The 23421-nt window shown below is 37.0% G+C and overlaps 2 protein-coding genes across 3 annotated transcripts in view; one reads left to right on the plus strand and one right to left on the minus strand.

The window, feature by feature from the left end:
* Positions 1 to 506: 506 nt before the first annotated feature.
* RpS27A (ribosomal protein S27A) lies at positions 507 to 1114 on the plus strand. The gene has a single exon (XM_083118215.1). It carries the CDS (start codon positions 590 to 592, stop codon positions 1058 to 1060), a length of 471 nt encoding a protein of 156 aa, XP_082974341.1. The 5' UTR covers positions 507 to 589; the 3' UTR covers positions 1061 to 1114.
* Positions 1115 to 10935: 9821 nt separating this feature from the next.
* The window catches only part of ana3 (rotatin homolog anastral spindle 3), a 74351-nt gene continuing 61865 nt past the window's right edge, over positions 10936 to 23421 (minus strand). For both annotated transcript variants that reach the window (XM_083129242.1, XM_083129241.1), the window contains 6 exons: positions 22598 to 23235; positions 20678 to 20882; positions 17699 to 17910; positions 17209 to 17349; positions 13824 to 13953; positions 10936 to 11316 (listed from right to left, as the gene is read on the minus strand). In XM_083129242.1, the coding sequence (XP_082985368.1) occupies positions 11060 to 11316; positions 13824 to 13953; positions 17209 to 17349; positions 17699 to 17910; positions 20678 to 20882; positions 22598 to 23235 (1583 nt within the window). In that variant the 3' untranslated portion in view covers positions 10936 to 11059. The remainder of the gene's footprint in view (positions 11317 to 13823; positions 13954 to 17208; positions 17350 to 17698; positions 17911 to 20677; positions 20883 to 22597; positions 23236 to 23421) is intronic.

The following is a 23421-nucleotide window of genomic DNA, read 5'->3' on the forward strand; positions in this document are numbered from 1 at the left end:
ACTACCAGAAAAAATGTGCATAACACCTCCCTTTCAAAAATCCTGGGCACGCCACTGAATTCAACTGACACTTCCGATAACGGTACCACCGGTTAAAAAGTTGTTCAAAGACAAAAATGGTAATCGAGGGTTGATTTAAGATTGTTTTCAGTTACCGCGTTGGTTTCTCCCGAGTTCTTTAATGCTTTCAGTTGAGAATTTTGATTTTCTAAAATTTCCGGGACACATATGTGCTGTCACTTGAATCGAGGGAAATTAAATTATTTACATTATAATTGCTGAGAATTTGAGTATTAATGCGCAAAGTAGGGAAGTACTTGTTCGATTGGCGCTTTTAATCTTTTGTCCTTGTCAGTTTAATGAGTTTATCATAGAACGTTCTGATTTTTCGAAAAATGATTGTTTCTCTGTCGAGCTTGATGTGCGTTTTCTTTACGAAGTGCTGTGGAGGGAAAATATGTGCGTACGAAAACATGTGCGTAAGAACTGGCAACACAGCAAAGTAGGACTCCATATTGGACCACGTTTTGCACAGCCTTTCGGGACAAACGTGTTACAGTGATGGTCGTGGACTGATTTGTGCATAAAAATGCAGATATTTGTGAAAACTCTAACTGGTAAGACCATTACTTTGGAAGTTGAACCTTCCGATACTATTGAAAATGTGAAGGCAAAAATTCAGGATAAAGAAGGCATTCCTCCTGATCAACAAAGATTGATTTTTGCTGGAAAGCAGTTGGAAGATGGCAGAACCCTCTCCGACTACAACATCCAGAAGGAATCTACACTGCATTTGGTGCTGAGACTTCGAGGTGGTGCTAAAAAGCGAAAGAAGAAGAATTACACAACACCAAAGAAGCTTAAGCATAAGAAGAAGAAGGTTAAGCTTGCTGTGTTGAAGTACTATAAGGTTGATGAGAATGGGAAGATCCATCGCCTCCGTCGTGAATGTCCATCTGAACAGTGTGGTGCAGGAGTGTTCATGGCTGCAATGGAAGATAGACATTATTGTGGAAAATGTGGATACACTTTGGTATTCAATAAGCCAGATGAGAAATGAGATGTCTTGAGAGAAATGTAATTTTCAACAAGTAAAGAGCATAGGTGAACGACACATGTGTTATCTTTGCATATGCCTATTCTAGGTAGTATCTTTCCATTTGTCTTTTATGGTTTTCGGTTGCAGAATCCATTTGTCTTTTATGGTTTTCGGTTGCAGAATCCATTTGTCTTTTATGGTTTTCGGTTGCAGAATCCATTTGTCTTTTATGGTTTTCGGTTGCAGAATCCATTTGTCTTTTATGGTTTTCGGTTGCAGAAAATACGTTATGCAACAACGTTTTGCTATTTTTTCCCTACAAGTAGAGAGTGATAATATGAATTACTATGCCATTTTTCATAGCTGCATTCATTGCGGCTCTGTGGAGTACAACAAGATCAATTAAATATTTACGTAGATGTGAAAGTAATTTATGTGCAGATAACATTAGTTTTTTGATGTTGCTAATGTTTACAGGCTCTTAGGATGCCGATTGGTAAAATTCTAGTTTTACATTACAGTATGATCTCTTGCTGTATTAGCATTTTGACAACTGAAAAGCAAGTGTGTGTTTATAAAATGTTACTGGTTCTTTTTTTTTTATTTTTTTAAGGAGGAGTAGGTAATGAGAAATGTACATGTCTGGTAGGTGCATAGTTTACGTTATAGCGACATTGAAAGTTTTGGTGGTTTACAGATGGCACTACTGTTTTTGGTAACATTATCGTATGAGGGAAATGGATTCCTTCAAATTTACAAGAGAAAGTACTTACGGAAATTATTTTCTTCAGCGTTGTGGAAGTTCCTGAATGTAGATTTGATCGATTTTAATGTGAATGCGTGTTGTTTTCTGCAAAAATCTCTGTCCGACACGCTGTTTCTGCTCCCGCCATTTGCTTTCTGCACGAGAGTGCAATGTTCCGTGTGTTAAGATGATGCAACCCCGTAGCCAGTGTTTCAGCTTCGCCATTGTTTTCACTAGAACATCACGTGTCTAGTATTTTTAATTTTTTTTTTTAACGATGCTTGCCTAACCTAACCTAACCTTTCGGAAAATGGTTTTTGGGGCTAATGTCAATGGTTTTTGAGGCTAACATCAATGGTTTGCGACGTATTAGAATCATTTCAAATCCGGGCACGAAAGTAGATATTTTTCGGTGAGTGAGATTGCAGCACTGCATAAATCGACAAAACACACTCAGAATGCCCCCTAAACCAGTATGCTATCATGGCCATAATGTTACAGATTCGTAGCAACAAGTAACAGTAAGTACTCGTAAATCTAAGAAATAGACATTGATATGCATTATATCATTTTAGGAACACGTTGGCAATGTAAAGAAGTCCGAAATATATGATTCGTAGGGGTTTCCCTCATACGATAATAGTACCATGTTTTTCATTACAGTGGGTTGTAAGATTGGTAATGGTTCAGATTGTTTTATAGTTTTTTTTTCGAATCTTCCTAGCAGGAAGACTATATCGTAGAGTTTTGGCAATCATTGTCACATGAAATTTGAACCTTAAAGCAGTGAGCCCTGTTTGGAGTTAGAGAAAATGTTGGGCCCAAGTTCCTTTTGTTTTATTGTGATTTCATCATGCTATGAATGCAATTTTTACATGGTTCGATTTCGATGTATGTCTGTTAACACATACTGCGGAATTTTAGCGATTACTTAAGATTTTGTTCAATATATGCTTTCGTGGTTAGGTTACCTTAGCATTAACATAAAGTCCCTATGCATTATACTAAGGTTCTGATTTACTTCTACATTCATTCCCATGCTTCTATGATATTTACTGTCGCTTGTCGACTGAGAATATCTTGTCCATGAGAAGTGCGTAAGGTAATTTTCAAGTTGTTTTTTCAACATAAGTAATGTTTTGTCGAGTCCAAATAGTGTTCATTACTTTAAATAAGGTTCAAATTTCGTGTGACAATGAGAAATCATAAAACAATTTGAACAGTTACCCTAACCTAACCTCGTAGGCATTCCTCGTCTGATGTCTGCAAGATTGTTGAGTAAAAAAAAGACCATTAACAAATTGCGAAAGGAAGATAGTTCCGAATTGCTGCGTATGGACAATCACCATGGTAAATCACAAGGTTATTTTACAAACAAGTGACCGCCAAATATGAACTACAGATACGTCATCAGGACACTGAAATTGGTAAGTAGCCGAAATTTTAGAAATTGGATAGTGGTCCGGTATTGTAAACTCATGCCAAAATGTTATTTATGTTGAAAAAAAATTGGTAACGATTAGATAAGCCGGAGACACATTTCTTGAAATTTACAGGAGAAAAGACGAGAGAGTACTTACGGAATTGAGTTCTTGTGGACTTTCTGAAGCCGCGGAAATTGTTTTATCGAATTGTGCAACTTATTTGGCCTGTAAGTAAGGTATTTCTCGTCATTCATGCATCTCTGTTGCACGATAGCTCGTGCCACCATTACCATCGACTACGTGAATCAAATGTTCCATGCATTCGATTATGTAACCTGTCGGTGCAGCAACCACGCGGTAGTTTTACAAGATGACCGTGTGTGCTAAGAGAATCAAACCTTGCCTGCTTAACCGAACTACGAAAACATATATTGAACAAAATCTTAAGTAATTGCTAAAACTCCGCAGAATGTGTTAACAGAAGTAACTCTAAATTTAACAATGTTAAAATTGCATCATTCTATGTATGAAATTTTTACGTGGTTCGATTTTGATTTACGTCTGTTAACACATACTGCGGAGTTTTAGCGATTACTTTCTGCGTGTTTCCTTGACACTGGTTTTTCACTTCCCAGTACATGCTTTTGTCGTTAGGTGGGTCAGGTTAGTCTTCCTGCTATGAGAATTTGAAAAATCATAAAATAATCGGAACCGTTACCGAAATATGAGATGCATGAATTTTTCAAACTAGAGCGAGAAGCAAATTTTTTGTGTTGCAGGAGAAACTGAACCCTGTACGTGCTTAGTGTTTGTAGCATGTGCTTTGTATCACAACACATTTCCACCCTGTAACTACGGTAATGAAGGTATATTTTCAAGGTATGTATCTATTTAGGTTAGGTGTGTTGCATTTAATGCTCTTAGTAATGTTTTTCATAATGTTCAGTTTTTTTTTTTGCTATGTTTGATGCTAGTGGCATTTGCACATTTGTTTTCACTTGATATGTGTATAATCAAGAGCATGATTTACTCAGTCCGTATACTTTGCTCTCTGACAGACAAAGAAGTCCTCTGATGATGTCAAATCTAACCTTTTTTGAGATTTTAAGCTAAGAGTTCCTTTACGACTGATATTTGACTGCGTTTAGCGTCAGTTAATTGTCTGTCTGGATTCATTGGAATCACAATGTCCCAAACAATATATTTTTGCGAAGGGGAGGATCCGTAATAAGTAATGTTGAAATAGAGAACTCTTACTTGTATCATTGAATTTTTGGAAAGTTAGTCTTGAAAACTGGGAATTGTACTTGAATTTTGTGATGATCTTAGAGTAGTCACCCTGCATACTCATCATGGTGAAGTTAGCAGTAAGAGAAGTTATTAAGTACCTGCAATATAATAATAGTGTATGGGAAATTTCCTCTTGTGTATGCATATAAACTTTACATCAAATTTTGTTGATAGGAAAAGTTCGTGTGGACAAGGTATTGCATAAGGAATTTTCCGATACATGAAAAAGCGGTAACTTATTATACGGACTACCTCATTTGTCTACGTTAAATTAGGAACGACTTAGGATGACCGGAGCCCTCTCTGATTTTCTTCATATTTGGCATACTCGCTAATTGAGGCCTCCTAATCACGAATCTGAAGTTTTAACGGAAATGTCTAAAAAGTGCAAAATAAGCGAAAATAAGGAGTTAGTTTTCGGAATGGAAACCATTGATTCTCGTGAATTTTTTTGTTTCACAAGGAAATATATATGTTCCTGATACTACCACGACACCAAATTTTAACTGTTTGCCTAACCTAACCGCACGTCAATGGTTTGTGGGGCTAGCTTCAATGGTTCGCAGAAGTTTCTGACAAATATTAACTTCAGATTTGTCATTAGCAGGCCTCAATTAGTAAGTATGTCAAATATGAAGAAAATTGGAGAGGGGTCCGGTCATCTTAAGTCACCCTAAATTATATTCCCCTCGCAAACATGAGTCATTCGGTTAGGTTAGGTTTGATAAGTGGGAATTGAATTTGGTGGAATACGATTTGGAGGTAGTCCGTATAATACTAAAGTACAAAAATAGCCTTGGGTAACTGTTCAGTTTGTTTCATGTTTTATTTTCAAATTCTAGCAGGAAGACTAATTATCATAGAATTTTGGCAATCATTGTCACATGAAATTTGAAACTTCATTAAAGTAATGAGCACTGTTTGGATTTTGAAAAAAAGTTATTTATGTTGAAAAGATGAACAACTTAAAAATTACCTTACGCAAGCAGGCATGCTTCTCATGGACAGGATTTTTTGGGTCGGGATGGGAAATTTCTTAAATCCCGACATTCGGGATAGGAAAATTTCGCGATTTTGGTACGAGAAATGTTCAAAATTTCCCGAAGCTCTGGAAATCTCAAATTCTACACCTCATTTTCACCTGAAGTGATTGTTTTTGCATTTTTGAAATAAAAACTAACAATTTCCGATAATTTCCAACCATTTACAATACAAATAATGTCTAGAATTAACGACTTTTTAAAATGACCAATTGGAATTTCCCAGACTTCTTGGGATCCCAGAAAGTCTGGAATGAAATCCCTGAAGTCAGGATCAGGACTGGAAATTTTTTCCCGATCCCGACCCTTATTGTTCACATTCAATGCCACTCTGGATAGCAGATGACAGTCAAGATGGGGAAGTTTGCAAAATAATTGTTTATTGATTCACCTTTGGTATTGTTCATTTTTTTTTCACTTCCCGTAGTGTGTTAACCTTGGAGTAGGTAGTGCAATCTAATATATACAAATGTATGTTTGTTCCGGCATAACTCTCAAACGCTTGTAGCGATTTCAACCAAACTTGGAAAACGTATCACTTGCAATCTCCAAAGAAATACTGTGGGGGTAAGAGACCCCTGAGGGTGGGGGTGAGAGGGGGCAACATGTAAAAATAATCAAACTACCGATATTAGTGTGGAATCCATAGTCTTCCGTGTGTCTAAGATGAAAAGTGACACTCCTAATGCCGTTCCACTTAAAGTTCATCACCTATCGGGATGGGGGTAAGAGGGGGTGAAAATTAAAATGTCAAAAATGACCAAGATTAGTGTCGAATCAATAGTTTTTGGAATCGCCAAGCTAATTGGTGGCATTCACAATGTCCAAACTTGGTACACATATGACTTACAATGTGGAAAGAAATACTGTGGGGGTAAGACACCCCTGGCACCCTAGGGTGGGGGTGACAAAAATAATCTAAAACGACCGATATTAGTGTGGAATCCATAGTTTTCTTGGTCGCTAAGATGAATAGTGACTCTCCCAATGCCGTTCAACTCCATGGCACCCCTAGGGAGGGGGGTGGGAAGGGTTGACATGTAAAAATAATCGAAAACAACCAATATTAGTGTGGAATCCATAGTTTTCAGGATCTCTATGATGAATAGTGACACTCCCAATGCCGTTCAACTCAGACACCCCTAGGGGTGGGGTGGGAAGGGGTGACATGTAAAAATGATCGAAAACTACCGATATTAGTGTGGAATCCATAGTTTTCGGGGTCGATAAGATGGATAGGGACACTCCCAATGCCGTTCAACTGCAAGGCACCCCTAGGGTGGGGGTGACATGTAAAACTATCGATATTAGTGTGGAATCCATAGTTTTGAGAGTCACTGATGGATAGTGACACTCCCAGTGCTGTTCAACTCAGACACACCCCTGGCACCCCTCAGGGAGGGGAGGGGGTGACATGTAAAACGACTGATATCCTTTTGTTTACCAAGCCCATTTTGCCAGGTAAGCTCCTTGTCTAGCGGGCCAATTTTAAGCAAAATGCAGAGTTTCATTTATATGACTAGATTGGAGGCTAATTGTCCCAGACAGACGAATGATATATCGTTATACGCGGAATGAACCATACAATTTATGTACATTGAGTGTATGTATGGATGCGGGGGGGGGGGGAGAGGAACCGGAAAATTTCTGAAGAAAAATGCCCCTTCCCCCCTATGCCCCTGGACAACAAAATATGGGATATTGTCAAAATACACATGGAAATGATCGCTGGCATGTCTGGAACAAGAAAATAATTGCACTATTATGATATGAACAATACAAAACGACTTGTACCCCCAAAACGATGTTTGTACGCCACTGAGCCATTCAGCAAAATTCGCAGTTACCCTTGAAACGACTGTAGGTCCGAAGCTTAATTGCCCTAGACGGACAAATCAAGTACCGTTATATGCGAAATGAACCATAAAATCGGACTATATAAAATGTATGCACACTGAGTGTATATAAGCATGTGGGGGAAGGGGAGGAATTGGAAAATTCCAAAATTTCTGAAGAAAAATGCCCCTTCCCCCCTCCGCCCCTGGACAACAAAGTACAGGACATTGTCAAAATACACCTGGAAATATCGCAGGCATGTTTGGAACAAGAAAAAAATTGCACTATTATCATATGAGCAATAGAACATGACCTGTAGCCCACCCCCAAACGACATGTCTGTGCGCCACTGACTCAAGCCTCTGGTTGCAGAGTTACCTTGAAACGCCTGTATATTGGAGGCTAATTACCCTAGACGGACGAATCAAGTACCGTTATACGCGGAATGAGCCATAGATTGAGACTACATACAAGTTATGCACATTGAGTGTATACATGGAAAGGGGGGAGGGGAGGAACCGGAAAATTCCAAAATTTCTGAAGAAAAATGCCTTTCCCCTCTGCCCCTAGACAACAAAGTACATGACATTGTCAAAATACACATGGAAATGATCGTAGGTATATTTCGAACAAGAAAATAATTGCATTATTATCATATGAGTAATAGAACACAACGTGTAACCCCAAAAAGACATGTCTATGTGCCACCGATTCAGTTTCAAAGAAAGCTGCCATTTTCCCAGGATTCCCCCCCCCCCCTTTTATGGGGAAAGAGTCCTTGCAGTGCAGTATGTGTGTTAACAATAATGTAAAACAAGAAAATCTCAATTCCAGCGAAAAATAGCGAGATTATGACGTAAAAACTACAACCATTTCGAGGTATCTATATATAGATAGCTGGTAAACAAAAGGATTAGAGTTGAATCAATAGTTTTCGGGGTCGCCAAGATGAATAGTGACACTCGCAATGCCTTTTACCTCCAGCCCGTGGGAGAGGGAGGGACTTGTAAAAATAATTGAAAACAACCGATATTGGTGTGGAATCTACAGTTTTTGGAGTCGCTAAAATGAATAGTGAATCTCCAAATGCCATTCAACTCCAAAACACCCCTGGCACCCCAAGGGTGCGGTTAACATGTAAAACTACCGATATTGGTGGAATCCATTGTTTTCGGGGTTGCTAAGATGAATAGTGACACTCGCAATGCCGTTTAATTTATTTATTCTTGCTCTTGGAGGTGGAACTAAAAATGTTGTTCATGAATTGTTGTTAAATTTATATTATAGTGAATTTGTAAAAGATATTACTTTATAATTTGTATACTGTACTTATGCTTTTAAATAGCCCTAAATAAAATTAGTTAAATTTTACGCTATAGTTAGAATTCATTAAACACCCGGGCAATGCCGGGTAATCAGCTAGTGTACTATAAATACAAGAGCCTGAAGTTTCCATCCATGATAAAACATGTATTCTTATATTTGGATATTTATGTTGTATCTTTTCTGCCACATTTGGCTGATCGCGTTGAGAACGGATGTCGAGTAGATGCAATTGGACACTCCTGGCCAGGGCGTCGTAGCGTGAAGATGGTGAAGTTTGTTATGGCATTCCTTAATTTGATTTTCGTGCAATGTGTGAAGTTCATTCTTGCATGAAATGCATGGATTGGGAGGCTGGTTTGTTCCGTGAAAATTGGTGGTTAGAATAACCTATTGCCCTTGACCACACAGAGGTACTTTGATTGAGTATATCATTATGTATAATGCTCCCATCATTTATTTCACCATTCATCTCCACTGCAAATAACCCAAGATATAGAAAATCTATGTCAAATAATGAAAATAGGGATAGTAATAAGTTGTGTTGAAAGAAGTCTAGAAAAGGCTAATTTTTGTCTCCCCTCCCCCAAGTGTTTCAAATCAATGAAAATACGTACATTACTTGGCAGCATTTTTCTTTTTGTGACAGCTTCCAATTAATTACACAAGGTGTTTCCATGATCTTGAAACAAACTGGCAGGGTGGATGGAGACTGACCCAAGTACCAATATAAGATGGTCCAGAAACGTGCCAATAGAAAGTTTTAAGCCAAAACTGGTTGGTGCTGCCTATGAAACTGAAATAAGACACCTGAAAGATTCAGCTTGTAGATTTAAAACGGACATTACTATAGTGTATCGTAGCGCAACGACAAAAGCGTTACAGCAGGCATCCACTCTAACATCCCTAAAGTTGTTTTGACGATAGCACAAGCAGAAAGGATTCTTGCCAGGTGGGGATGCAAGGGGTGTTACGGCTGTCAGCTATTACGGCCAGGCACTGCACCCTGAAAACTGCAACGCCTTGCAGGCTCAAGGATATGGAATGTAAACCAATTTTAATACTGTCATAGGTAGCACCAAGTAATTATGTGCAGGTAATGCATGTGCATGATGGCTTCAAACTGAACTAGCTCGGAAAATAATTTAAACAGAGCGATATGAAGCAACATGCACATGCTAAGTGTGCCTGAATTATGATTAAAATGAACAAGAATGACTGCAATAGAATTAATTTGTCAGAATGATGTCTTCCACTGGATGCCACGTGGAAACTTTCTATGAATAAAACACTGCGAGTGACACTTTCACCTCGTGCATTCCTTACTTTGGCAAAATAATTGGTTTCACCAGGTTTACAAGGCCAGTTACTTTCGTCCGATTTGTGCATTTTGTTATGACGTAAGGAACAAGCCCAATATAATGTGATGCATATGTACAAACACAACCAAGATAAGAATAAGAAAAACCTAACTGAAACTATAATAATTTATTAAAATCACTAAAATTCATGAGGTATATAATCTTTAGTATACAAAATTTACACAACAAATAATATACAAAAATACTGACCACAAACAAATCACGAATCTTATTAAAAGAAATGTGCTAATTTACAAACTTGATTACACAGGAAAGCCACAGATAATTTTCTTTACAAAATCAGTTACAATTTTTCTGTGAACTACGTAATTTAAATAATACTGCTACAGTAAACAGATCTTAAAATGTACAGTAGAGCAAACATATGCTGTCTCACCTGATTCAACTTGTAGAACAGTACAATTGGGTTGGAAATACCCTTTTTCTCTCTAAATTTTTAAATTTACACACTTCTAAAACTGGTTGATAAAACCTGTATGTCGGTAAATGTATCAATGATTGACATATCAAAAATATATACACATCCGCCTACACCCGAAACTCTTTCTTAACGCTCGGCTGGACCTTTCAAATTTTCCTCGCCATTCGAAAAACCTCTTGGATATTTCAAAATATGAAAAATTACATACGCACGAATTTTCGTGTAGTTTTCTTTCACTGTTGTCTAGATATCAATAGTTTCGTGATTACTTAAGTCTATTAAACTATTGATATCTAGACAACAGTGAAAGAAAAACTACACGAAAATTCACGTCAGTGCTTTAGAAGGAATTCTAAGCATATGTAATTTTTCATATTTTGAAATATCCAAGAGGTTTTTCGAATGGAGAGGAAAATTTGAAAAAAATTTGCCCATTCGAATGCCAAAGGTCCAGCTGAGTCTTGAGAACAGTGGTTTTACGCCTCATGAAAGGGGAAGTAAATAATAGTTATTCTGTTGACTGCAATCACTAATTGCTTTACAGACTAACTATGCCATATTACTTTTTTAACTTTTCATTTGTTTTAAGAATACTGTGAACATATTTCAGTACTTCTATCTTATCCTCTTCTACATCCGACAGTATATTTAAGTGATTTAAACACTCTTGTAACTTCAAGTCTAAGCCATTAGATTTAATTATATTTTTCCCTTTTTGATTGTTGGCTATTAAAGACCAGATTGCATTTGCTGCTATAGTCTTCTCTTCCAGTGTGCCATCTTCAATTTTCTTCCCAACTAACTTCAGAAAATTCACTGAAAACAGATAGGAAAAGAGAATACCCTGTATAGTTATGCACAAGTAGATTTTCAATTATATTCCGTACAAAATCACAAACAGCTTTTAACATATTACAGCTACAAGAATTGCAAATTCTAAATAGAACACACCTCAGTTTTGATTATAAATTTTCATTGTGCTACATTTCACTGTATACAAGTACTACGTTAAAAGAAAGGCAAGAATGTGTTATTGGAAGGACAGTGGCTGAATCTAGGTAAATTTCAAAACAAAATTAACATAAACATAAAAAAAGAAGGGATTGGTCCAAGATGGGTTTTCATAATTGCAGACTTTTGTGGCATTTTTGTGTTGCTAAGCTATTCTCAGGTGTGTGTGAAAAGGGTGTTGTTTAGGTGTCATGAACAGCACTCGCAAACGTAGTAGTATACATGGAAGCGGGTGAATGTTCCATTTCATGTAGACAAGATGTTAGCAGCAAATATGCTCTTCAAAGTGAAATAATATTGTGAGCATCCTTTCAACAATGTACTAAAAAATATGAAACGGGAAAAATAACAAACAGAAAAACTGCTATGTGGATACAATTGTATAATTAGTTTTCTCAAGAATACCAGGATGTTCTACAGATGCATTCACGACCTGCTTTTTCATTAGATTATCCTCAACAGTCTCTGGATAACATTAATTTCGCTCGTTATTCGCACATATCAGAATATTTTATTCAATGGCAATGGCAAAGTTTTTATTTCATATAAACAGATGGATCTAAAAGTGAGTCAGGAGTTGGATGTGCAGTGTATGATCCACAACATAAAACACCTCTTATTTTGGCCTCCACAAGACACTTCAATATTTACAGCAGAATCTTATGCAATTTACCAAGCTTTAATATATGTTCAAAATTTAAATTCCAGAAAGTTCTTAATACTTACTGACTAAAATTAAAGTGTTCCCCTGTGCATAGCACCATGCCATGAAGGCGTATAGGGGGTGTGGGGGTAACGCCCCACACTTTCTTGATCCGGTCGTGAGTGGGGATGATGTGATCAGCATCATGCCCCTGACCGCCTTTACCCCCCAGGGTTTCCCCCAGGTACCCATGTTATTCGACGCTGGGTAGGCGCCAGGGCCGCTTCCACCGTTAGAAAAGTTCCCAGATTTGAACCGGCCGGGGATCGAACCCGGGACCTTGAGCATGGTAGTCAGACGCGTTACCGACTGAGCCACCGCGGCCACCTTACTGACTTGCAAAGTGTATTACAGGCGCTTAAATCTTCTCACAAGAGTCTCTACAAATTATCCCCCTATATTAAAAATTGTATACAATTAGTCCAAACAAAATCTGGATAAACCATTGAGTTAAAGCACATAGTAATATTACAGGCACATGTAGATGAATGTGCAAAGAAAGCAGCGTGCCTTCCAAATATTACGAACTTATCAGTATACTATACTGATCATCTCCCTAGAGTAAAGACAATTTTGAATGAATAGTTTGATTGGTGTCGAAATGAATGTGTAACACTTGGAGAATCATAGAGATAGACCATTTGCTGAATTCAAAACACAGAAACCATGGTTTCATCATGTAAGTGCTACAAGAAATGTAATTGTATTAATTAATAGACTGAGAACGGGCCATTTGTGTACTAGGCAACATTTATCCAAAATTTGAATAACGAACAATAAGAAATGTGAATGTGGCTGGGAAAGTGCAGATGCACAACATATGATACTGGAATGTCCAAAAAATAATAAAGAGAAATTTCTTGTATAAAACTTTATATAATCTAAAGGTTCAGTTTGCAACAAATTATCATAGTTTATTATTTTTAAGGAAGTGTACTGCTCAGCAAAGATGAGAAAGTCTCTCTGGCGCTGCTGTCCTGTGAGCAACTTATTTGTTCGAGGGTGGGGTCGAGTGGGAGGTGGGGGGTAGCAAGGACTGCTTGATTTCTAACACCCTTTCAATGTTGCCAAACTTACATGGATGAAAGGTCATTGAGTTCGAAAGATATTTTTGAGTAATATAGTGGGGATCAGGGCACTGACTTGAAAAAAAAAAAAATACAGAGCCACAGTCTCATGAGGGTTGACAACCACTGGTCTATGCTGATAAGTATGAAGCATGAGAGTATATCCTTTACAAATATAACATTTTTATTTCATAAAAAGGTATTTATAAAAAAATACTTGACAGCATACGACATCACTTATGCAACGCTAATATGATGTTCAAAGTCTAAACTCCATTTCTTTGTTTTAAATGCTACTTGGAAATTAGAGCTCTTGTTTCCTACTGCCTATTGTTTCATTTTTTTAAAGAATGGAAGTCCATTGGTTTAACAGTGGATATAAAGCAAATATTTCTTCAAATAGAGTGTGCACTCATCACTTAGTAGTGCCTCAATTTGCTTCTTTACACAGCACTTTTATCAAAGGTGAAATTAGACTGACATTGGACAAAAATGTATACAGAAGCGAATTGCTGCACTTTATTTGTATCAAAAAACACTACCTGATTGTAGTAATCTTGACTTATTTGCAGAATTAAATGCTACATTCCTTAAGATACAAAAGGCCAATGTGTTGGTTGGATGCTTTGAACTCTCAGACAGAGCTATCAATACATCTAAAGCATCGGGTACCTGAAAAGTGAAGTAAGAATCTTTGAAGCAGTGAAATATCGACGAAACATTCACAAATAACAAGGCTCTTAACCACATTAATACTTAAGAACTTGCATGAAAATCTGATATTAATGATAATATGGGGATAAAATTGAACTCAGAATATACAGGGTGGCTCAAAAAGTCACTTAACACCCCCGATACAAGGGCACTGGAGCGTGCAACATGGAAATGGTGATGACCAATCGTTATCAGGCCAAGGGGGAACCACATTGACGCCACCCGCGTGGTCGGCGGCCAGCTTGATGTCCGCCAAATTGAATTCAACTTCAGAATTTTAAATGGGAAGGAGGTGATATGATATATCAAATCAGGCTAGAATTTCACGAGAAATGCAATGGTGAAGGCTTTCTCGACGTATTTTTAACCAGTAAAAAGTTATGACTGAATTCTTGACCAATTTGCTCCTTTTCGAGGTGTTAGAAAAATGCCTTAAAATTTGTTTAGCGCATCGGAAATGCATCGAGATCAAAGTGATGTCTAAGGAGAGAAGTTCGTATGCCATTGCACACGATTTTAATCAGATACATCCATGAAGAGCTGCGCATTATGAATGGTTGTCGAGAACAATTTACAGTGTGACGCTTCCATTGAATTAAAAGTCCTTCACAGTGACAAGGCTAATGTTTATGTTCATAAGGACGTTCATAAACAGAATATGCGACCCTTGTCATCTGATAAAATAACTTTGGACAGAAACAACGTTCCCATAGTGTTCTGGTGTTCCTCCCTATTGAAAAACAACTCTGTAAAAAGTACCTTCTTCCATAAGCAAGGATGAAAAAACCTGTTTTTTAACAAATCCAAGTAGTCCTAAGCATTTAAGGTTCCGTTGATGAAAAATTGACTAACCAATCGTGTTCCACACAGTACGATACACCATTAACTTACCAGCACTTACCATTCAGCTTTGATCTGTCGAAAATGGGTTATCAGATAAAAAGCATCGAATATTCTGTTTATGAACTTCCTTATGAACATAAACATTAGCCTTGTCACTGTGAAGGACTTTTAATTCAATGGAAACGTCACACTGTAAATTGTTCTCGACAACCATTCATAATGCGCAGCTCTTCATGGATGTATCCGATTAAAATCTTGTGCAATGGCATGCAAGCTTCTCCTAGACATCACTTTGATCTCGATGCATTTCCGATGCGCTAAACAAATTTTAAGGCATTATTCTAACACCTAGAAAAGGAGCAAATTGGTACAAGAATTCAGTCATAACGTTTTACTGGTTAAAGATACATCGAAAAAACTTTCACCATTGCATTTCTCGTGAAATTCTAGCCTGATTTGATATATCATATCACCCCCTTCCCATTTAAAATTCTGAAGTTGAATTCAATATGGCGGACATCAAGATGGCTGCCGACCATGCAGGTGGCGTCAATGTGGTTCCTCCTTGGCCTGATAACGATTGGTCATCACCATTTCCACATTGCACGCTGCAGTGGCCTTGTACCGAGGGTGTTAAGTGACTTTTTGAGCCACCCTGTATTTTGTTACTGATTTTTGTTTTTATCTAGTATTCTTTACAGCCCTTTTTTTAAAGGGATGAATTGATATGAAATTTTTAGTAAAACTGATAGTGTCTGATAAAATTTACCAGTACTGATAACTATTCTACCAATCTAAAATGGCAACATTTTATGAAAATCATGAACAATCTATTTTCTTCCTTAATTAAAGTAAGATTGTGAATAGTTTTGCCCTTAAGAAAGAAGCTGCATGTTACAAATTCATTTTACAAAATTAAGGAACGTGAATTATAACTCTGTAGTTTCCCTGGTGGCATAGTTTTAACATCATTGCCTTGTAATCAAGGGGTCCCAGGTTTGATTCCCAGTGGAGGTACATAGTTGTTCGAATCCCACTTTAACCCTACACTGCACAACTTTTTAATCTTCCCTGAAAAAATATATGTAGTTTAAAATTACTATGTAATCCTGGGAAAAATAGTGGAAAAAATCCTAAATGCCCTTTTTTTGGCCCGTCAAAGGGTTTGGGTCTCAGGAGGAACACTGTGCACTTTGATCAGAATGAATACTTTTAACACAATATGTTAATGAACTCTTTATTTTTGAAAAAATAAACAGTAAGCGATGAGAATATTGGAAGCTGGTAACAATTTTGTTACACAAGATGCACAATGGGATTCTTGAAGAACAAAACAGCTGACACGGTGGAAGTGACGATGTTGTTCGAGTTGCAGAGTGGGTCTCGGGTGGAACAAAGTTATTTCACCAGTTCTATTCAACTACATCGCATAAAATACTGTGAAAAATCAGTTTGTAATAGTTGAAATGTTAAAGAAACCTGCAATATGTTTTTTTCAACGTTCATTTTTCAAGGACATAATATTTTTTTTACTAGAATTTCTACTGTCATGAGAAAATAGTTGTTACCTAGAAACAGAGCTATTATTTGTTTATTATCAAACAGTAGTGACCTCTAGTGAGAATTTTGTAAAAGGACAGAATTACAAGTTTTGTGTTGATATGAAATCCCATTAATTGGAATTCAAATATGCAGTTCTGTGGAATGTAAAGTTACAAAATATGGTATGTCCTTTCTGAGACCCACTGTGCAGCGCAGGGTTAAACTGTATGCACAGTCCTGTACATAAAGTAGATTTTAAACAAAACCTCAAACTTTATAACTTCATATTCATAGAAACCAGGACAATATTTCAGAATAATGCACTAAAGTAGAGGCCAATTATAGATATTAAAAATATTGCGAATAAATCATTGGCCGATACCATACTGATTTACAAATACATTTAGCACCAAAATTACCATAAATCAGGATCTTGTGAACAATTTTGGAGAGGTGTTTGGTATCAGAAATATTTTACATATAATCTGAAAAAAAAAGTCCTTTTTACCACTGACCTTTTAACCGTTGCAAAAATTTTGAAAATTTCCAGTGTTTGGTGAGTGTTTCCAATATCTATTGCCACAATTAGCCAAAGTCACGGAAAATGTATATAAAATAACAAAAATATAAATACTGCCTTTCTAGCCCCCTTCTGCTTGTTTGGCCAGCCTCCTCTCCCGAACACAGTGTTTATAAATTTATGTCTAGGCTAATATGCAATTTACCCGAGGTTTGCTTGATATGCTTAAATCAATAAACTTATCTTTATACATAATCTGTACTAAATAAATATAACCTTTAACAGCTTATTGCCATAATCATCCTTACCTTTCCCAATGAAACCTGTCCTTCAGCATGATATGTAAATTCTTGAAGGAACTCCAGAAAGAGAATTTCTACAATGTCCCAATGTTTCTGTTTCTTTGTAAGTGAAGGATGGATTTTATCCAAACCCACAAAAAGACTTCCCTGCAATACACAATTAATTGATTCAATAGTGGTTGATCCTCAATTTACTACATAAGTCCACATATAAATGCATCCAAAATTTATACGAGAAAATTCAGTGCTCTTGTAATGAAAGCTATGTCACCAAGACTTTTTATATGGAAATGTATTCATCAATTTTTAAAAATCTGGATTGATGATGTAACATGAAATTTTAACACATTGGAAACCAGGAAGGGAGGGGGAGAGAGAGAGGGGGGGAGGGAGGGAGTGTGTGTGTTAAGCAAATGCCATACATTGCAAGTATGTGACATAATTGTCACAGTACACAAAATAATAAATAAAAACACAACTAAAAGTATATAATTACCTTAGCCATCACTACTCTACATTCTTGGACAAGGCAGGCATTTTTCAACAAATTAAGTGACAAGATTAGAAGATCCGAAGTATTTGTCCTTGAAACAAGATTCAGTTCTTTTAAAGTAAGAGCTATGATGGAATGCAGCAGCGACTGGGATGTTGGTGACTTTCTAAGCCCCACTCCTGGAATGGTGGTAGTAAGAATCAACGAAGCAGAGGCTGTAAAGAAAATAAAAGTTCAAAACCAATTTCCTATTGATATAATCAGAGCGTAATTGATACCATTTTGTTCACATGCTGATATTTTTTACCAAAACTAAGGTTGAAACAATGTAACAATTCCATGTTTAGAATATTTATAAGTAAAAATGAGAGAAATATATTGCAATACAATACATTACATAATATTACTCAAACAAGCACTATCTTTCTTAAATTATCAATGTTTCAATACATTTTTTATGGCATGTCAAAAATATTATGTGACTATTGAAATGCTGCCAACTTAAGAAATATGTTGCTTGTTTATGTAACACAGGTACTACACTTTAAAATATGAGGGTAAGTCAAAAATTATCTACACTTTTGCCACAACTTTTCTCAGGTTGGCCGCACTGCCTTCAGCGCTTGTGTGCTACAAGGTTGTACTTTTTGTGGTCATGTGGCTGAGGTTTGATCTTAATCGCTCCATTTTTCTTTGTTTTGTTACAGTGTAAACATGGCTGCTTCACTGGCAGTGTGCACCAAGGAAGAACAGCAACCAGTGATCCAATTTCTCTGGTCTCAAGAAGTGTCAGAGGTTGAAATTCATCACAGCCTTTCAGAACAAAAAAGGGACAGCACTTTACTGCATAGAATTGTGTATGAGTGGATCGAGAGGTTTAAAAATGGCCAGACAACCGTGAAACACAAAGTGGGAGCAGGACACCATCAACCTCCACCACTGACAGGAAGTTTCAACAAGCTCTAGAGATGATTCTGACGAACCGATGGTTACCTATCATCCGAAGCAATTATTCTGACATCATCAGATGTACCGAAAGCCTGCGATTAATTTCAGCCCCTGACACACCTTCAGATCAGAGAAATCACATCACTGACTGCTGTTCTTCCTTGGTGCACACCACTCCACACTGTAACAAAAGAAAGAAAAATGGAGCGATTAAGAAGAAACCTCAGCCACATGACCACAAAAAGTACAACCTTGTAGCACACAAGCGCTGAAGGCAGTGTGGCCAACCTGAGAAAAGTTGTGGCAAAAGTGTAGATAATTTTTGACTTACCCTCGTATTAAAATAACTGGTTTTCTTTAACACAATATTTACCTTTTCCACAGAACATTGAAGCAAATTTAATGATGATTACATGTTTCTCATAATTAGAGATTGCAGATAGGTTTCAGCTGGTAATGCGAATCAGTAGTTTAAAATATTTAACTGGTATTGGCTATTTATAAATCAGTATCAATATCAACTCAGATCCAATTATAAACTGGAAAATAAAAGCCAGTATTGCAGGTGATCTCTCACTCCATCTGACAGCTGAAATAACTTTTGTTTCTGCTGAGTATCCCTCCTCTTTATCCTGGCAACAGTTAAGAGATATTTCTGAAACACTGCTAGCCTGTTGTGATATTTTCTGCTTGTATCCTGATTTTAGTAGAGATAAGACTATGTACTTTTCTACACAAAGTGACTTCCCACATTTGAAGTAATAATAATATACTATTGATAATAATATGATAAATTATAATAATATTTATTAAGAAATATAAAAAAAACATAAAGTGCTCCCCTGTGCTTAGCACCACGTCATGGACGTATAGGGGGTGTGGGGGTAACGACCCACACTTTCTTGATCCAGTCGTGAGTGAGGGTGATGTGATCAGCATCATGCCCCTGACTGCCTTTACCCCCCCCCCCTTTCAGGTACCCATGCCATTCGATGCTAGGTGGGCACCGGGGCTGCTTCTGTTAGAAAAGTTCCCGGATTTGAACCAGTCGGGGGATCGAACCCGGGACCTTGAGCATGGTAGTCAAGACGTGTTACCGACTGAGCCACTGCGGTCCACTCAGATCACTGACTGCTGTTATATTAACAAATATAATAAAAGTTAATGAATGTGCATTTTCTTATGCTTGTAATAACCGTAAACTACAGGAAAATAATGTGCACTGTAAACTTCAAAATTGTATTATTCATTAAATTAGGCACACACAGGAAATGTACTATGTAGATTTTCAGCGAAAAATGCAGTTGGAATTTTATACACAAAGAGTGATTGACATATTTGCAAGTCTCCTGTATAAGCACAAAGGAAATTTCTGCCCAATAAGAACACGTTAATATGGTCCCACACTGTGTTATTGTGGCCTAAGACATCTGTATATAGGACGTACGTTGGTACGAGTCTCCTTAGGGAAGTGTAACAACTTTTCTCCCAAGATTTCGACCAGTGTATCGGACCGGTGGCCACCCATTATCATGAGGAAATTGCAGAGCTACGAACGAGAAGTGTAACCCAGTTATGGAAACTTACAACAACTACTAGGAGTTTGTATTTTAATTTAAATTTTACAGGCAAACACACAAAAAATGCGATTGGTGATAATATTTCTATGACAAATAAGTGATGATACAGTGTATAGCATTTTCTACAAATACAAATATTTCTAAGGGATGTTTTTGATTTTGTGTGTGGGGGGGGGGCTCAAAACTTCCAGTTTTTTCTTTCAACTGTTCCCATTCTTTAGTCGCCGGCCCTCGTGGCGGAATGATTAGCATATCGCACTATGATACCAGGGGTCCCAGGTTCGAATCCCAGCATGGGCATGGATGTTTGTGAGTGTCTATTCATCAATTTGATCATGTCATCACTCATCCCCATCTTCGCAAATTAGCCAAAAGTGGCACAAAAAAAGAAGTAAAATAAAGCAAATCAATCAATCGATCAAAAACCATTCTCTAGTCCTAAACAAAAGCTTACCTTGAAGGCAATTGGCAGTAAATGTGCACAGCAATTTCAAAACAGAACTTAGAAGATTAGGAATAACACAGCACCATGTCCACAATTTGTGCACAAGATCTGCAAGACCTGATTCGGCAGCAGCATCCTTAACAGTAATATCATCATGCAAGAAATTGTTGAACAGTGCAACAAGCACAAAGAGCTCCTTTATCACTGGGTTAACCTGCAAATAAAATAAACAAGTGATTATAGTCACTGTTGCATATGTAATCTGCATATATGTTACATTTGTAAGTTTTGCCATCTAGCATATGTTGAACAATTAAGTGCTGATAAGGTTTACTCAGAATGACATCTTATTCTTGAAATATTATAAAGTAGTCGTATCAAAATTTATTCCTTTTTCTTTATTAATAATAATAAGTAAACAATTTAATGAAATGGCAAAAACATGAATATGTCCATTGTATGCAAAATACAGATTACATGATGAACACATTAATTTTTCTCAGAAAAAATGTTCTAAATGCATTTCATGGATTTTCTTTTTATATTTTTAAAAGTATATTACATTTGTACTCGTTAAAATAACTCAGGAATATTTCAAGCAGGGTTAATAGAGAGTTACTGTGGACTTGCGTCATTAAGAATTAACAAAATGATATGGTACAAGTAAAAAATCCAGAATATCACTGCATTGTATTTTGCAATCTTGCTGCTATTGTGAGCAGTCATGTATGAAAGAAGCTGCTGAGTGAGGTCCTGATAATCACATATCTGGAGTAGAAATAAATAATATGGTGTATGCAGAGAGTGCACAAGACCAGCTCCAGCTCCTATGGGTGTCTGGTCATTATTGGGAATATAGTGACAAATGAAGAATTTTTTAAAGGGGTGAGGCGTGCATCTACTTTTTTAGAAGTAAGTCCCATATTTTGTCATTTTTTCTGCTTTTCACAATCTTTTTCAAGCATGCTAGGCCAATAGAGATGATAAGACCCTCCCCTCCCTCTTCAATGCATGCCACTGATAGTATCTAGTTGTGAAAACTGGCTTGGTAACTTAGTTGGTTAGAGTAAATGTATGGAGTGTCAAGATATTAGATTCAAAACTTGGTTGAGCTATAACTGAAATGTTGGAACAGAACCCTGAATTAACAGAAACTTAGGAAAATATCTCTGGCACACTAACATCACTAAGTTTTTGTCATTAAAGGTAATATCAAAGAATGTTCTATAATACTTTACACTTTTAAACTAGAGCACAGAATATTTTCCTCACACACAGGGTTAAAGAAATGGTACCTGCCCATTGAAACATTTTTAAAATAGTCAAATTATAGTTTTTCTTGTATGTACGCACTGCTTGCATTGTAGAATTATTTTCCTGTAGTTTACGGTTATTACAAGCATAAGAAAACAGTTTTTTCATTGTGACATTTCAGGAGAACACACACTCCCTTCATCCGACATTTATTTTCATTTTGACTAAATATACAGTTATAACACTGGTTTGTTATGCTTGTAATAACCGTAAACTGCAGGAAAATAATAGTCAAATTATGCTTGTAAAAGACAAGGGAATTATTTGCTCTTGAGTTTTGAACATGTATTATCAAAGCCAAAGGGAGCTTTGAGACCAAAGTGGCACGTGGCATGTGTCAGTTGGAAATGAACCTTCAGAAGTGAATGCAAGCTTTCATACAGGAGTGACATTGCAAGTTGCACATGCCACTGCGATTGGGCCATTTTCTCAATAGTGTGCATTGTGTCATCTCAGTCTGCTGGTTGCACATATGCAGTGGATGCTTTCCTTTAGACTGGAGGGGCCTGTGTCGCTTGTCACTTCGGTGTGGAACCCCCATGTTGCATGTCACTTGTCACCTGTCATGTGCCACTCTGGCCTGAAATCAACGTTAAAGAATGAAAATAAACTTACCCTTTTCTTGTCACTCACTCTTCTTAGACTCTCTAGTGATTCCAAGCTTAATTTTATGTACACTTCTTTCAGTTGCGTAAGTAATGTTTCCATGAAACCTGATTTCAAAGCAAACTTCTTCGCCTCCCGTGACAAATTTAACAAATTAGATAATGTAGTAGCGACTGTAGACTTTGCTTTACTTTCACACTGCAAACTATAAACATCATACAGTCTTATTAATATTGAACACAGCTCAACTCCAGGCACTTCCTGATTGAATGTTTCACTATTCACACCACTTTCTCGTTTGCTGTTCGATGATATTATCAAGTCTTCGTCAAGAAGTGACTGCACAGAAAATGAACTCGATAAGCGATTGGAGTCGGTCAAGCTCATTGTCCTTTGTGTGCTTACATCTTGAAATTCCTGCGAGAGGATGCAATTTAAGAATGTCAAAGCGCTATTCCTGAGATCGGAGGAGGACCTGTCCATGATGGTCAACTTTATACTTGTCAGAAATGAATCGCAGCTGAAGGACATGCTGTTTCTTATCACGTTGTACGACTTGTCGTGTGCTTGAAGCAGTGCCGACAGTAATCGGAATATTTCAGTCCAAAGCTTATTCCTGAGACACATTATGTGATTTGAGGTAGTACCTTAAAACAAAAGAAAATTATGATGAATATATAGAACTGTCGTAAAAAGCAAATTCTAATCAGGGCTGAGCCAATACCCTTTCCGATTCCCACTGATACTGATGCTTGAAAAATGTAACAATTAAAAGCATCAATTTACCAATTTTGCATCAAAATATTCAAGAATTACAACAGAATATTAAAATA

Source organism: Lepisma saccharinum, chromosome 1 (assembly GCF_977018435.1).
Source record: "Lepisma saccharinum chromosome 1, izLepSacc3.1, whole genome shotgun sequence".
Lineage (NCBI taxonomy): Eukaryota > Metazoa > Arthropoda > Insecta > Zygentoma > Lepismatidae > Lepisma > Lepisma saccharinum.

What these genes read in the sequence shown, in the direction of transcription:
- RpS27A (XM_083118215.1), top strand. Translation starts at nt 590, where the DNA reads ATGCAGATATTTGTGAAAACTCTAACTGGTAAGACCATTACTTTGGAA.